Source organism: Leopardus geoffroyi, chromosome B1, assembly GCF_018350155.1.
Source record: "Leopardus geoffroyi isolate Oge1 chromosome B1, O.geoffroyi_Oge1_pat1.0, whole genome shotgun sequence".
Lineage (NCBI taxonomy): Eukaryota > Metazoa > Chordata > Mammalia > Carnivora > Felidae > Leopardus > Leopardus geoffroyi.
Genome location: NC_059327.1, coordinates 117280091 through 117296468, shown reverse-complemented (window position 1 = coordinate 117296468; position 16378 = coordinate 117280091). Strand labels below are relative to the sequence as shown.

General features: G+C 36.0%; 1 protein-coding gene across 4 annotated transcripts in view; it reads right to left on the bottom strand.

Annotated features, from left to right (window-relative positions):
* Positions 1-310: 310 nt before the first annotated feature.
* Positions 311-16378, bottom strand: part of PPA2 (inorganic pyrophosphatase 2) — a 91148-nt gene continuing 75080 nt past the window's right edge. For all 4 annotated transcript variants that reach the window (XM_045471318.1, XM_045471327.1, XM_045471300.1 and 1 more), the window contains 2 exons: positions 1596-1632; positions 311-526 (listed from right to left, as the gene is read on the bottom strand). In XM_045471318.1, coding sequence (XP_045327274.1) covers positions 492-526; positions 1596-1632 — 72 coding nt within the window. In that variant the 3' untranslated portion in view covers positions 311-491. The remainder of the gene's footprint in view (positions 527-1595; positions 1633-16378) is intronic.

Below are 16378 nucleotides of genomic sequence, written 5' to 3'. Positions count from 1 at the left end.
AGTTACAGGAAAGAGCTTTCATAAATGTAAACATGTACACAGGACTAGTAAGAGGACACAGGTTGGCTAAAGAAAGGCTCTACCAGCAACTTGCAAAAAGATAATATGGTGTGAAAATGAGAATAATATCTATACAAATCTATTAACTTACTAAATTTATAAATTCTACATTAACCCATAGAAATAAAGCTAATAAAATGGTTGGGTTCCTTTGGAACCCAGAAATTAGTATAGTCAAAACTCAACTGCTTCTAAATTTCTGCTATGAAATTAAAAAAAATCTTCTTTTCATACCAATAAATGTCCCAAATAATTCAAAAATTTCAGTTTATTTACATATTGTATATCTCAAAAGAAGTTGGGAACAAAATGAAGTTTTAACAGGAAGTCAGTGAATTCTCATAGCTCTGCTGGTCTCTAGCGTTTGGGGAGAGGGAGTCGTGGAGTCCTCGGAGATTGCAATCTTGATGACAGAACTTCAAATGTTCCAGTCACTTGCCAAGGAAGTGCCATACTTGCTCTGTGTCTGAAATGGTGGAAGGGGGTGTCAGGGAAGGGGTAAACAGCAAGGGAGAGAGGGAGAGATGGAGGGACGAGAAATTTCAGTTACACCTTGAGGAAGTATTTAGGCAGATAAAAACAATCATGAGCTTGCTATGACACACTTCCCTATTTAAAGTTACTCCCCTTTAAAACCCAAGTTCTCTCATTTGGCTCAAGCCTTATATAAAACTGGGCTAAACACTCCGGAACCTTCCCATTTTATTTCCTACATTTTTCTGGATCATTTTAGTCTCTACTGAATAACACAGAAGTTAGTGCCCTAGCGTCAGCATGAAAGGTCTAGGGAAAAAACCCTGTATGGTAAAATTTGACTGCTTGTCAAATATCCAAAAAATGGAATAGTATTGCAGAGAAACAATCTGTTAGTTTCCCATATAAGGAATATAGCTTGCTTTCCCATGAAATGTCTATGGATTTGTTCTTTTCTAAACACCGTAGAACTTGACAGAGTAAACAGTTCTCATTTTTCCTCCAATTTTGCGAGCTGAATGCTCTTCTAATGTTTTATATTAAAACAAAGGGCCAAAAATTTTGCAAAGTTTCAAAGACAAATGATACGTGTCTATGCTTGTATTTTGAAATTTTTACTACAGAACATTTTTACTTGTTTCTCAAAACAGCTTTAGATAACGGCAACAAAAAATAAAGTTATTTTCCATCCTACGATAAACTGTGATTTTAAGATATTTATTTAAAATGAATGATTCATTAAGGTGACAAGATAATTAAAAGAATCTTCCAAATTCAGATTACCTGGAGTCTCATTAAATTTATCAGAATTACCTGAAAACTTTCAGTACTTCACCAAAAGTCACTAACATAATCAAACTATTGTCTAGCCTAAAAGCAGTAAATGTGCTCCTTCTCATTTTTTGAAATTACAAAATAAATGATTTCATTTGAAAATTTTAGTGACTATTTAAAAAAGTTATTTTACTTGGTTTATATAACTTTAATTAATCTATTGTGCTTTTTTGTCTGGTTTCCACCACTATAAACACATCTAGCTCAAGAACCAAAATATACCATACCTTCTTCATTACTTTCCTTATTCAGTGATGAGGACACCTGAAAGATAAAGACAGAGATGAATCCCTGTTATGAATATTTAGATGTGGAAACTACACCCAGAACACGTTTGTTTTGTTTTGTATTTTTATGGAACTATACAACAAAGTTTACAAGCAACGGTTCTAACCTGAAAAAAGGAAGTACTTCTCTTTGCCTTTAATTATCACTGCTTCTTCTTTTGGATAAACAAACCACAGACTCAGAGTCAAACAGAAAAAGCATGCTCGAAAATATTTTTCTCATTAACCCATGGGAACTACTGAGAATGTGAAGAGAAGAGAGAGAGGTTTCCTTTCAGTTGTTTCTTTGGCCGAGGACTAGGGGACGCAAACCCAACACACGCATTCATGGATACGTCAGGCACACACACACACACATTGTGGAATTTATTTAGCTGTCTTCCAGAGCATTTAAATTAATTTTTCTGTTCATTTCCATGACTGGGCCAAGATTTTTAGAACAGATGCAGTATAATCTGTGACAGACAAGTTTGAAAGAAAAGCTTTTCTGAGATACCAGATTTTTTTCATAATTAAGAACAATACATTTTTTAGTTTTTTTTTCTTTCATCTTGTTTTATTGAGAGATTCCCTCATCCACACAGAGGAATGCACAAAGCCCAAGGATAAACATCTATGCAGTCACCACCCAAGTCGAGAAATGGAATAGGCCAGGCCCTTCCCCAGTCATAACCTCTTTTCCCCTAGGGATAATCACTACCCAAATTTTGTAACACATTTCAGATTTCAAATTTAACAATCAACTTCTAATTCTAATTCTCTGAATTTGCTCATCCTAAGTAGGAAAGATCTGCCTCTAACACTTGAGGTCTGGGGCAAAGGTACAAATGGAAGACCACATACCACACATGGTAATACTTAAAAGTTATAAATCAAGCTAACAAAATGATAAATTGAACATAAAGTATGTTCCATTCTATTATCTTGATAAATATACTTTTGTGATGACTTGGAAGCCTTGCCTGGCATTCTAGACACCTCAGAGACTGCCTGAACATAGCCAAGTAAGGAAGAGAGGCACAGGGCCCTCAACCTACCCCACTTCTCTTCTTTCCTCAGACTCCAGTCTGTATTGAGGGCCTCATTTGTGCAAGGGCAGAAACTCCAGGCCACAAACCTACACACTCCCTTCCTCCAAACAGCCACCCACTGGCCCCTGCAGAAATGATGCAAGCAAATGATTCACACAGGAATGAGCACAGACCTGGGGAAATGCCCACAGAGGCTGTAGGAACAGGCTTGTAGCAACCTGGGCAAAGAATTCCAGGGTCTTGAGTAGCTAGAGGGTGGTATGGAACGGGGGCACTTGGCTCCTGGTGAATGCACAACTATGGTCCCCTGGTCTTGTGGGGAGGGATGTAACTGGATGAAGGCCAAAGCAGGACCCTCTACAAAGCAGAATGCAAAGCAAAACTCTCCTTGCTTAGGTATAAGGGTACTACTAAGATCAAGTCAGTAAGGAAGAAAAACTTAAATTTCAGCAATATTAAAATAGTCCCTGTAATGATTAATGTGTTACCTTGGAGGGTGTTTTTAGCTGAGATTAACATTTAAATTGGTAAACTCTCAGTGAAGCAGAATGCCCTCTGTAATGTGGGTGGGCCTCAACTAATCAGTTGAAGGTGTGAAGAGAACAAAAAGCCCAGCCTCCCAAGCAAGAGGAAATTTTCCAGCGAACTGCGTTTGGACTTCCCCTGCATCACTGGCTCCCCTCTTGTCTCCAGCTTGCTGGCCTACTCAGATTTTGGACTTGTTAAGCCTCCATACTCACTTTTTACATATATCTACATATCCTATTGTTTCTTTGGAGAACCTTAATATATTCTCCTGAATCATAAATGGTTTCAAGTTATTTTTCCCTCTACTCTTTACGAAAAAGGCCAATCAAATATGCTTTATTTTCGGTCACAGAAAAATCAGGTAACAATGTAAATAAATAAAGAAGACCTCTGTATAATGTCATGTAAAACCTCCTTGAGATTTCCAAGTACTTCAAAAAAAAACAAAAATTCTATTCACCTTCCTAGCACAGAGAAAATGCTTAATCATGGTTGGTTTTGAGGATGATAGAACTTATGTAAAAACTGGGTATGAAAGCACCACCACAGTATAAAAATTATACTGAGAGTAGGCCCTTGGGATTTGATGGCTCTGTTTTACTACACAGATTATAAAACAGAGTAACCTGTTTATTTCTTGGAAATTGGTATGCTCAATCAACAGTGCAGGACATCTATCACAAAGTTTGTTGGAAAGTTAGCTGTTTAGATTTCCTGTTTAGAATGGGCAGCTGTTTCTTGCTGGAGCTGCCAAACATTTCAGGGGAAGAAAACGTATGGTATACATATGTACATCAGAGACATGGAGAGTTTGGTTCCAAACCACTGCAATAAAGCAAATACTGCAATGAAGTGAGTCAAATGAATTTTTTTATTTCCTAGTACGTAAGAAAGTATGTTTGCACTATAGTCTATTAAAATACAGTGTGCAATAGCATATCTAAAATAACAATGTACATACCTTAATTTAAAAATTACTGAGAAAAAATGCTAACTATCACCTAGGCTTTCAGCGAGTCAGTCTTTTTGTTGGTGGAAGGACCTGCCCTCACATTGCTGGCTGCTGACTGATCATGGTGGTGGTTGCTGCAGGTTTGGGTGGCTGTAGCAATTTTTAAAACTAAGACAACAACGAAGTTTGCCACATTGATTGACTCCTCCGTTCATGAATAAGTTCTCTGTAGCATGTGATGCTGTTTGATAGCATATTACCTACAGTAGAACTTCTTTCAAAACAGGAGTCAGTATTCTCAAACCCTGCCCCTGGCTTTATCAACTGAATATATGTAATATTCTAAATCCTTTATTGTCATTTCAACCATCTTTAAAGCATCTTCAGCAGGAACAGATTCCATTTCAAGAAAACACTTTCTTGGCTCATCCATAAAAAGCAACTCATCCATTCAACTTTTATCATGAGATTGTAGCAATTCAGTCACATCTTCAAACTCCACTTATAATTCTAGCTCTCTTGCTATTTCTACCACATCTGTAGTTACTTCCTCCACTGAAGTCTTGAGCCCTCAAAGTCATCCATGAGGGTTGGAATTGACTTCTTCCAAATTATGACTTCTTCCTATGAATCATAATGTATTTAATGATGTCTAGAATGGTGAATCCTTTCCAGGTTTTCAATTTACTTTGCCCAGATCCATCAGAGGAACCACTTATCTATGGCAGCTACAGCCTTATGAATTTTTTTTTTTAAGTTTTATTTTTATTTTGAGAGAGAGACAGCCTGAGTGGAGGAGGGGCAGAAAGACAGAATCCCAAGCAGGTCCCAGGCTGCCAGTGCAGAGCCAGATGTGGGGCTCAAACTCATGAAACTGTGAAATCATGACCCAAGCCGAAACCAAGAGTCGGACACTTAACTGACTGAGCCACCCAGGTCCCGTGAAATGTATTTCTTAAATGTTAAGACTTGAAAGTCGAAATTACTCCTTTGATCCATGCACTGCATGCAGAGTTCACGTTGTGTCAGGAGACACGAAAACAACATGAATCTCACTGTATAGCTGTTGGCACTCTTGGGGGACCAGGTGCATTGTCAATGAGTGATAATATTTTGAAAAGTCTTTTTCTAAACAGTAGGTCTCAACAGTGGGCTTAAAATATTCAGCAAACCATATTGTACACAGACGTGCTGTCATTCAGGCTTTGTTGTCCCATTTACAGAACACAGACAGAGTAGATTTAGCCTAATTCTTAAGGGCCGAAGGATGTGGGGGATGGCAATAAAGTCACCAGCTCCATTAGCCTATTCTTAGAAACTCTGAAAGCCAGGCACTGACTTCTCCTCTTTGGCTATGACAGTTTTAGATGGCAGCACCTTCCAAAAGAAGACTGTTTAATCCACACTGAAAATCCATTGTTTAGTGTAGCCACTCTCATATTTTAGCTAGACTTTCTGGGTAACATGTTGCAGCTGCCTTTACCTTTAACTTCTGTGTTATGGAGAGGCTTCTTTCCTAAAACCTCATGAAGCCACCTCCGCTAGCTTCCAACTTTTTTTCTGCAGCTTCCTCAGCTCTGCATTTACAAAATTCAGAAAAGTTAGGGCCTTGCCCTGGATCACGCTTTAGCTTAAGGGAATGTTGTGGCTGGTTTGATCTTCTATCCAGACCCCTCAAACTTTCTGTTTCATCAATAAGGCTGTTTTGCGGGGCGCCTGGGTGGCGCAGTCGGTTAAGCGTCCGACTTCAGCCAGGTCACAATCTCGCGGTCCGGGAGTTCGAGCCCCGCGTCAGGCTCTGGGCTGATGGCTCAGAGCCTGGAGCCTGTTTCCGATTCTGTGTCTCCCTCTCTCTCTGCCCCTCCCCCGTTCATGCTCTGTCTCTCTAAAAAAAAAAAAAAAAAAAAACGAAAAAAAAAAAAATAAGGCTGTTTTGCTTTATCATTTGGTTGTTCACGGGAGTAGCCTTCAAGAACTTTTCCTTTGTGCTCACAATTAGGTAAATTTTATGAAGCAAGAGGCCTACCTTTCGGCCTGTCTTGGCTTTCAACATTTGCATTCTCCATGAAGCTTTATCGTTTTTAACTTCTGATTTAAAATGGAAGATGTGCGACTCTTCCTTTCACTGGAACACCTGGAGGCCACTGTAGGGTTATTAACTGACCTAATTTCAATATTGTGTTTCAGGCAATAGAAAAGCCTCTCTATGGGCCAGATGGGAACAGCCAGACAGTGGAACAGTCAGAACGCATATAACATTTATCCATTAAGTTCACCATTTCATATGAGTGTGGTTTGTGGCACCCCAAAACAATTACAAGAGTGATATCAGAGTTCACTAATCACAGATCACCACAACAAATGTAATAATAAAAAAAGTCTGAAATATTGTGAGAATTACCAAAATATGACACAGACACAAAGTGAGCAAATGCTTTTAGAAAAACGGCACCAATACACTTGCTCAACACAGTTACCACAAACCTCAATATGAGTACGATGTAGTATCTGTGAAGCACAATAAAGTGAACTGCAATAAAAGGAGGTATGCCTGTACAAAATAGAACACTTGGGCAACTCCTCATTAGCCTCAGGAAAGAAATGGACAAACTACTCTAGCAGAAACATCATCCCATTTTATTTTAAAAATAATTTCTGGAATGTTCTTATAACTTCAATCTTTTTAAAAGATCATTTCTACTTTTAAGTAATCTCCACACCCAACATGGGGCTCGAAATCACAAACCCAAGATCAAGAGCCGCATGCTCTACCGACTGAGCCAGCCAGGGGCCCTCTTATTTCTTCATTCTTAAAATATATTTCTTGGTCCGTAAAAATATTCAGTATGCACAAAGCTTTGTATAAAAGAAAACAAACGTCACAAGTCTAGAAATCAGAGATAAGAACTATTATAGTTTCAAGGTCATTTTTTTAACCTTTTTCCATGTTAACTCATGCCAAAAGAGAGATGGATATTTAAATTTGAAAACAACAAGGGGTGCATGATACACAGCCACTACTATTTAATTCTTCACCTAGTCAATGGCCTCCTGATTCATAAACATGACAACAAACTACACCTTCTTACAGGAAGTGGAGTAACTAAGAGAAGCACCTAAAACTGACTCAATCCCAATTCTGTCAGGTGTCCCCATCACTACATTTTCATGGTTAGAAACATACAAAGGATTTTCAGTTACTTACTGGAAAAATGTGGGCACCCTCTAATAATCCAATACAAATTCTCCACAAAAGAGTATTATTTTATACTCTTATTTCAAAATACTATCTTCTCCCCTTTTCCCACTCCAAAAATACTTCCTCATGAATATTAGTATATTTGATTTCTTTCAAACTAATCTACAGTTTGCATTACCAAAGTATGTCTTTTTCTTTGACCCATCAAAGAAAGCTTACTCTAGCCCCTATCCCTATTCATGCATAAACTATATTTTGAGTTGATACGAACCATTAATAAAACTGCTCTGTACTTAGTGTTTCTCCTTCTAAAAAGCCCACTAGGTCCCTACGAGCATCTTTCATTCCAGGTTACATTTGTTCAAACTGACTAACACGATACACTGATTGAAACAATATAAAATTGTGCTTTTACTATATGAGTTGATATTCTTTCACTTTATTATTATAAGGGTTCAAAATTAAAGGGAAAAAAAGTTCCTGGTTTTTCATTCAGGTATAACAGGGTTTTTGGTTGAATTATGTTTCCAAAGTTCATAGGGCAGTTGCTCTACATTAATTTTACTTTTATATTCCTTTTCTGATTTTTGCTTTAGAAATCCAGCAAAATATGACCAATTAATTCTTAGTTATCCAGAGACAAAATGTAGAAGTACTTTAAGTCGTGTAAGTTTAATCTACTGCCTCTCCCTTTCAATAATGTATGTAATTGGCTAGACTCTAACAAAATGGTTGATTTTATTTTAATTTCTCTTGTCCAGGAGCACCTAGGTGGCTCAGTCAGTTGAGCATCCAACCTTGGGATTATGACCTGAGCTGGAATCAAGAGTTGGACACTCAACTGACTGAGCCATCCAAGTGCCCCACTTTTATTTTTTAGAGAGAATATATTTTTAAGTAAAATAGAAAAATCCCCTTTTTCCTTCTCCTTCCAAGTACTACTCATTGTGCATCCATGAACCATCGCCACTGCCATCTCTAAGCTTTGTGTGCTCCAGCTTTACCTGAGACTGCTTTTAGGGGAAACCTGGCCATGTGAAAGCAAAAACAAACACTGCAGCTGCTAAGACTTCTCTGAGAGGCACTCTCTCATCCCAGTTCCAGAAGTTTCTAGTGCTTTCCATCACTCCTATGAGCTAAAGATTCACAGTCTCATGAGATTGGGCCCCTGCAACTGAGCAGGAGTGTGCTTATTCTCCTTGCCCTGAATCCTAGATTCTAAGAATTTTAATCCCCATGGCTACCAGGGTGTAGAGGGTCTGAGGCAGGTCTAGGAATTTCTTTAACAATGAGTGTGGTTCTTTGTCGCCCTACATGTACTGAGTTTGTGTGTGCCACCTCACAAAGTTCTTTTATTCCCCCAGTAAAATGACTACTGTCACCAAATATTTAAAAACCTTACAAATTACCCAATTCAGACATTCCCCAATCCATTTCCTCAGAGAGCAGATTACAAGGAAAGTGCTTAAATAAAAGCATGTGGGAGAATTCTGGGTAAAAATTCCCAGATGGGAAAAGTAGTTAAGTATTAGAATAAGTTGTTATATTGTGGAAACTAATTTCTTCTCTTTCCCCCTCCTCTTCTTCCTGTTTAAGTCTCTGAATGTAAGACTAATTCTCACTGAATAATTTATATTAGTCACAATGACTTTTACAATACCCAACAATGGAATGGGCTATCCCATGAGGGAGTATAACACTGGAAATACTCAAGAGGCTGGAATAGAAGGGATTTTTCTCTATGTGGTCAATTTAACTCAACAACATTAATGCCAAGTAACAGCAAAATCAACGTTTATTGAATACTTTCTGTTTCACATTTTACCTGGATTATCTCATTCAGTTCTCTACACTAACTCTTGTAAGAAAGATATTATTATTAGCTCCATTTTATAAATAAAGAAACCAGGCATAAACAAGTTAAATAATTTGCTTTAAGTTATAAGTGAAAGACCTGGGATTTGGACCTAGACAGCCTGACTCCAGAACAAACCTTTTTTTTTTCCTGTTAAAAATTTCCTTGGACTAACTCTGACATGAAACAAACTGTGCATACTATATTTATAGCATGTAGTTCTGACACATGTACACACTCATAAAGTCATTATCACAATCAAGATAATAAATATATTCACCATCATCCCCAATTTCTTCCTGTCCCTGTAAGAGAAATTGTAAAATCTTTCCTTCCTGGCTCTCTCCCAAACTCTCCAACCAATGATGTTTTGTGTCATCATATATTAGCATTTACATTTCCTAAAATTGTATATAAATGGTATGATATGATATATATATGTATGTCTGCCTTTTTTCACTCAACATTTTTTTTGAAACTCAGCCATGTTATAGCACAGATCAAATATTCATTTCTTTTTATTGCTGAGCAGTATTCCCATGCTTAACATACACTCTGGATATACCACAATTCATCCATCCATTCATCTGTTGATGGACATTTGGGCTGTTGCCAGTTTTTGTCTATTACAAATAAAGCTGATATAAACATTTGTGTATAAGTGTTTCTGTATGGACATATACTTCCATTTCTTTTGGGTAAATATCTAAAAGTGGAATGGCTAGATCATATGGTAGGTAGATATTTAACTTCTCAAGTAAATGCCAAACTGTTTTCCTCAGTGGTTGTATCATTTTTCATTCCAACCAGCAGACTATGGAAGTACCTCCACATTCATGCCAACAACTGGGATGGCCAATCTCTTAAATTTTTAGCTATTCTAAAAAGTGTGCATAAGCATGTCACTGTGGTTTTTAATTTGCATTTTCTTAATGATTAGTCAAGTTAAGCATCATCTCATGTGTTTTCATTTTTTCTTCTTTGGTAAAGTGACCATTTGCACATTTCCTTTGGAGGTGAGGGGATGGTTTATTTTCTTATTAATGAATTGTGAGAGTTCTTTATTCTAATACAAGTCCCTTTATCAGGTATATGATTTTCAAATATTTTCTTATAGTATGTGGCTTCTTTTCATTCTCTTAAGAGTATTTTTTACAGAACAGAAAACTTTAATTTTGGTGAAATCTAATTTACCATTTTAAAAAATAGGTTATGCTTTTAGTGCCATATCTAAAATACTTTGGCTAACTACCCAAGATCAAAATAGGTTTATAGTTTTAGGTTTTAAATTTTGGTCTAGGATACATTTTAGACAATTATCATATAAAGTGCAAGGTATGGACTGAAGTGAGGTTTCTTTGGTACCCTATGGAATAACCAACTGTTCAAGTCCTACTTATTTAAAAGATTACCATTTTGAAAATCAGTTGTGCACATACAGGTAGGTCTATTTCTGTATTTAATTCCATTCATTTCTTTATCTAGTTTTACCCCATTACTCAGCTCTCTTAATTATTGTAGTTTTATAAAATATCTTGAAAAAAGGAAATTACTATTCCAACTTTCTTCTTCATAAGGTTGTTTATTCAAGGTCTCTGGTATTTATATATATATATGAGTTTATTAATTTGTAAAAAAAAAAAAAAGTGTATTAGAATTTGATTGATGTTGCACTGAATTTATAGATCAAAATTTGAGGAGAACTGACATAACAATGTTGCATCTTCCAACCTATAAATATATCTTTCCATTTATTTAGTTCTCCGATTTCTGTTGGCAATGCTTTATAGGTCACAGGTTCTTCACATATTTTTTCCAGTGTTTTCCCTAAGTGTTTCATATTTTTGATGCCATTATAAATAATGTATTTATTTTGTTTCCAATTGTGTATTGCTAGCATATACAAATATAATAGTTTGTTGTATAGTGATCTTGTATCCTGTAACAAACTTGCTAAAGTCACTTATTCTAGTAGCTTTCAGGTAGATTTTATTGAACATTCTACAGAGACATTCACCTCATCTTCCTTTACAAGTTGGATGCCTTTTCCTTCTTTTTAATGCACTGGCTAGAACCTATAATGCTGAATAAAAGTAGTGGGAGCTAACTAGGCCAAGCGTTATGTTTATGGAAAGGTTTCTTAAGTACCCATTTAATTTGTTTAGGTCTATTTCTTCTTCAGGGAATTTTGGTAGTCAGTGTATTTTGAGGAATCTGTCCATTTCATCAAAGTTGTCAAATTTACTGGTGTAAAGTTTTTCACAGTATTTTCCTTTTATTCTCCTAATGACTGTCACAATCAGCAGTGATGTCACTTGGCTCATTCCTGACAATGAAGACTTGTCTTCTCTCTTTTCTTTCCTGATCATTCTGGCCAAAGATGTATCAATTTTACTGATCATTTAAAAAAAATAGCTTTTAGTTTTATTAATTTTTTCTATTGTTTTCCTAGGCATACAAATTTTTAAAGCTATGAATACCTCAAACATGCAAAAAATGAAGACAACACATATCTACTCCCTACACTTTTAAAATAGTAACATTATTTCAGAAACTTTACAACTGAAGTCTTTTTCTCCATACTCATCAGAAATAAAGATATTTATTTTCCTTCTCAGAAGTAACTTCTAACCACCATGCTAACACTGGTGTTTACTATTCTTATTTATGTTTCTAAAATATGAAGACCATATCTGTCTGTATTCATTAAAAACATACGGTACTGCCTTGGGTGTTTTGCATACTATGAACTATGTATGCCTTGCTGCAAAAGCTTTTCTGCCCAACACTGCACTTTCAGGTTTTATCCATGTAGTCACATGGTTCTAATTTACCTATTTCACCTATGGCATGGTATTGCACCACAGAAATAAACTATAGTTTATTTACCCAGCTTTTATCCATAGACATTTATTCAGTTTCCAATTTCCCCAAATCTGATCATATTAGTGTCTCTAAAGAATGTGTACACAGAAGGGTAATTTCTGATGGTGGATTATAAGTATCTTCAACTTTACTTACAATGACTTAATTGCTCTTCAAAGTGGCTGTACCAATTTATATTCCCATCAAACATATCAACAAGTATGAGAGGTCTCCTTCCTCACTTGCTTAAAAACACTTGGAAAATAGGACTTCTAAATGTTTGCAAACCTGATAACCATGAAATTGTATTGTGTCTTAGCGTCATCTCATTGATTATTGGTGAGATACAGCAAATTTTCACAGGTTTACTGGCCATTTAAGAAGCCTCTTTTGTGACCTGTCCATTAATATTGTTTGCCCATTTTTATCTGACTAGGTTATCTTTTTCTTGTTGATCTGAACAAGTTGTTAAATCTTCTGTCATTTATATGCAAATATCTTCTCCCAATCAATGGCTTATGTTTTAACTTATTTTATGGTCTCTTCTGTTTACAGGGTTTTTTTTTTTTTTTAAACTTCATTTAAATTTATCAATCCCTTCCACGTTATTGCTGGCCCTTTACTATTCCATATAAATTTCAGTATCATCCTGTCAAATTCAATTAAAAACCCAATTAGGATTCTGATTGAAAATAAACTGACTTCATTAACTAATATGGGAGAAACTGCCATTTTCATAATTAACTATTCTTTATAACTGTTATAAGTATATTCGTTTTCTAGTTTTTAACTCGTTACATATACTTTTCTATTTGCACTTTTCCATTCAATCTTGATTTAATATCGATAATTTATATCTTCAACAAAACTGTCAATTCATCTGTTTAGAAAGGTATTGCCAAAAGCATCTGACAGTATTCCCATCTGATTATTTAAATATCTAAGTCCATAATTCTGTCTGTAATACTTGATATATTTATTTGTGCTTCTCTTTCATCATTCTTCCTATAATAGTTTCATTTATATTATTATTCTTTTAAAAATGTTTATTTTTGAGAGAGTGCAAGCAAGGGAGGGGCTGAGGTGGGGGGGGGCAGAGGATCTGAAGCGGGCTCCTCGCCAACGGCAGCGAGCCAATGTGGGGCTTGAACTCATGAACCATGAAATCATGACATGAGCCAAAGTCAGATGCTCAACCAACTGAGCCACCCAGGTGCCCCTATATTATTATTCTTAAAGAAAGAAACCCAGCTTTTAACTGATCCTTGCCATTATCTGTTTTCTTTCATTAAATATTTGCTCTACTCTGTAATTTCCTTTCTTATAATATTAAAAGATAAAAAAAAAAGAACAGAGTAACTGTTGAGTTCAATGTTTAGTCTCTCAATTTTCTTCATTTCTGCTATATCATTTTACTGCTCTCAAAAACTATTTTTGCTGCATTGCACAAGTTTTGACATATACTGACCCATTTGTCATTCAACTTTAAGTATTTTATAATTTCTTATAATTCATTTATTTGAGGCATGACTTATTCAGAAGTGGTTTTAGTTTCCAAACATATGGATTTGGATTTCTTTTAATATTTTCATAGCTGATTGGTAACTTTACTGTAGACAGAGAATGTTGTCATTTTTTGCAACTTGCTTTGTGGGCTAATACTCAATTTTTAAAAGTGTCCACATGTACTATATATATGGACTGAGTAATAACATATGTCTGTTAGGTTAAGCTTGTAAACTTTGTTTCAATCTTCTCAACATATTTTCAAAAAATATTTACATAAAGGATCCTAAAAACAGTATCTTAAAATCCCAGTAGTCAAATAAGCTGTCATTAATAGCAACTAATATTAGATATGAAAGACAAATTACATCATGTATGCATATACATATACAAACACACATCTGTTCCCTATAAATGTTCTGCACCTTGCTCCTGGAAACGAAGCTCCAATTGCTAGTCACATGGTCCTCAAGAATTGGGAAGGAATCCTGTATTTTTTGGCTGTAAAGTCACATAAATGTTAAAAAACGCTTGACACAATATTCCAAAACACACAACTGGATGGTCTTGTGGTTGAACTGTGACAGGATGTTAGTCCTGTTGTCAGAGACCCACGTTGTGGCCTGGACACCCAGTAAGAGGGCAGTGCTCTCTGCCTCTGAAGATCCCCAGTGCACTGAGATCTGCACAACATCCTCATTCTGACACAGCTTGGCCTTTCATGATTGTAATACATTCAAACATCTATATTCATAAACAATATCCCATAATTCTTTTGATCATTTCTATTCTCATCTTCCTCAGAGCCACTACCCTTAAGATCTCTGCCCTAAGTATGGCAAACGACTGCTGTAGATATTTTCCAATTTGTTTTTCAAATGCTCCCACATAATACTCATCAGGTTGTTGGCTTTTATTTTTTCTTGGTAATAATGACAATATTTTTTCTAACTGATCTGTACATATTGTCAGGTGACTACTTAATGGTCATTTTTTTTTTTTTTCTTTTTTGGTCTCAATGCTACTACATTAAATTGTGCTCATACTTACTTCCTGCAACAGTTCTGTTAATCACTCAAAAGTTTAATCCATTTTTTTCTTTTTTGTATTTTAAAACTATCCATTCACCAAAGCAGTTAATTTATCCTAAAATCTCACCTAATCAACTGATCCTGAATAGTCTATCAATATAGATCTTGTTGATTAAACTTGTTAGAATGAGTTCATTCATTCTGAGCCCGCCAATAAACTCTGGAGTTACAATTTGATTCCACAGAATTCCAGGACTGGTGTGGTCAGAATATGATGAAGTTTGATGGGTAACTCGAACATCTTAATTTTTTTGAGCAACCAAAGAAAAACTTGGTTTGACATCAGTGCAATGTTCAGTATATAGCAAAATAGAGAGACCTTGGAATATATACCGGAATAATTATGATTCAAACATCTCAGTGTGGTTCTGAAGAGATGAAATGCCAAGTCAAAATGCTTTCACTACAAAGAATTTCATTATTACAAATTAATAAAATCTTCACAAGAAAGTACTATCTAATCTCCTGAATCACTAGATGCTGCTAATAGAGCAATTCTTTGACTTCCACATTAAAAAAAAATTTTTTTTTAATGTTTACTTATTTTTGACAGAGAGAGAGAGAGAGAGAGACAGAACATGAGCGGGGGAGGGGCAGAGAGAAATGAAGACACAGAATCCGAAGCAGGATCCAGGCTCTGGGCTGTCAGCACAGAGCCCGATGCGGGGCTTGAACTCATAGACCGCGAGATCATGACCTGAGCCGAAGTTGGACACTCAACCAACTGAGCCACCTAGGCGCCCCCTGACTTCCATGTTTTTAATGGTGAAATCCCATATATGATACATTCCATTAGAGGTAGTGAAGAGAGACTGATTTCTTGCATTTTGATTGTCTACTGTGGTGATCTCAGTGAAAAATCAGTATAGCACTCTCTTTCATTATTATGAAGCACAACAAAGTTACCAGACCATGTAATTAAAGCTGGATGTTAATGTTTCTGAATTCTAATCTTGTTCCTCAGACCTAACTATCTAGATCACATCCATACCCTCCAACTTTTTTTCCCAAAAGGATTGTTTTCCTACTAATATAGGAAACAATTAAAAAACAGGATGTAAGATAGAAACTTTAATCTTGCAGCTAATTTTAAGATAAGAATGTGTTATATCTATTATTTATAAATCCCAAACTAAAATACAATTGACTTTGTTTTAATGTTCATTTATTTATTTTGAGAGAGAGTGTGCACTTGAGTGTGAGCAGGACAGAGGCAAAGAGCAAGGGAGAGACAGAATCCCAAGCAGGCTCCTAATTGACCTCAGTTGGTCAAGACCTGAGCCCAAATCAAGTCAGATGCTTCCGACTGAGCCACACAGGTGCCCTAAAATCTGAGATGAGTGAGGGGGACTCCATGGACAAAGATAAAAAGTTTCTTGTTTTCCTTTATTTTTCTCATTAAAGAAGTATACTGATGAGAACTAAGTTCAGAATGCAATCTGCTTATATACAAAATTGAAAACTTGGAGAAAATAAATTGATACTGTGTTCTGCATTACTACAACGGCTTCCCTCATCTTCCCTTCCCTCACTCCAATCTATTCTCACCCATGCAGCCCAAGTGATCTGGTCAAAATCTAAGTCAGGTCCTATTATTCCTCTGCTTAAAACTAGCTAGTGGTTCCGTATGTCATTCAGAATAAGAAACAAATTTCGTAAGATACTCTTTACAGACTATTTTACAGGGTCTTTCATA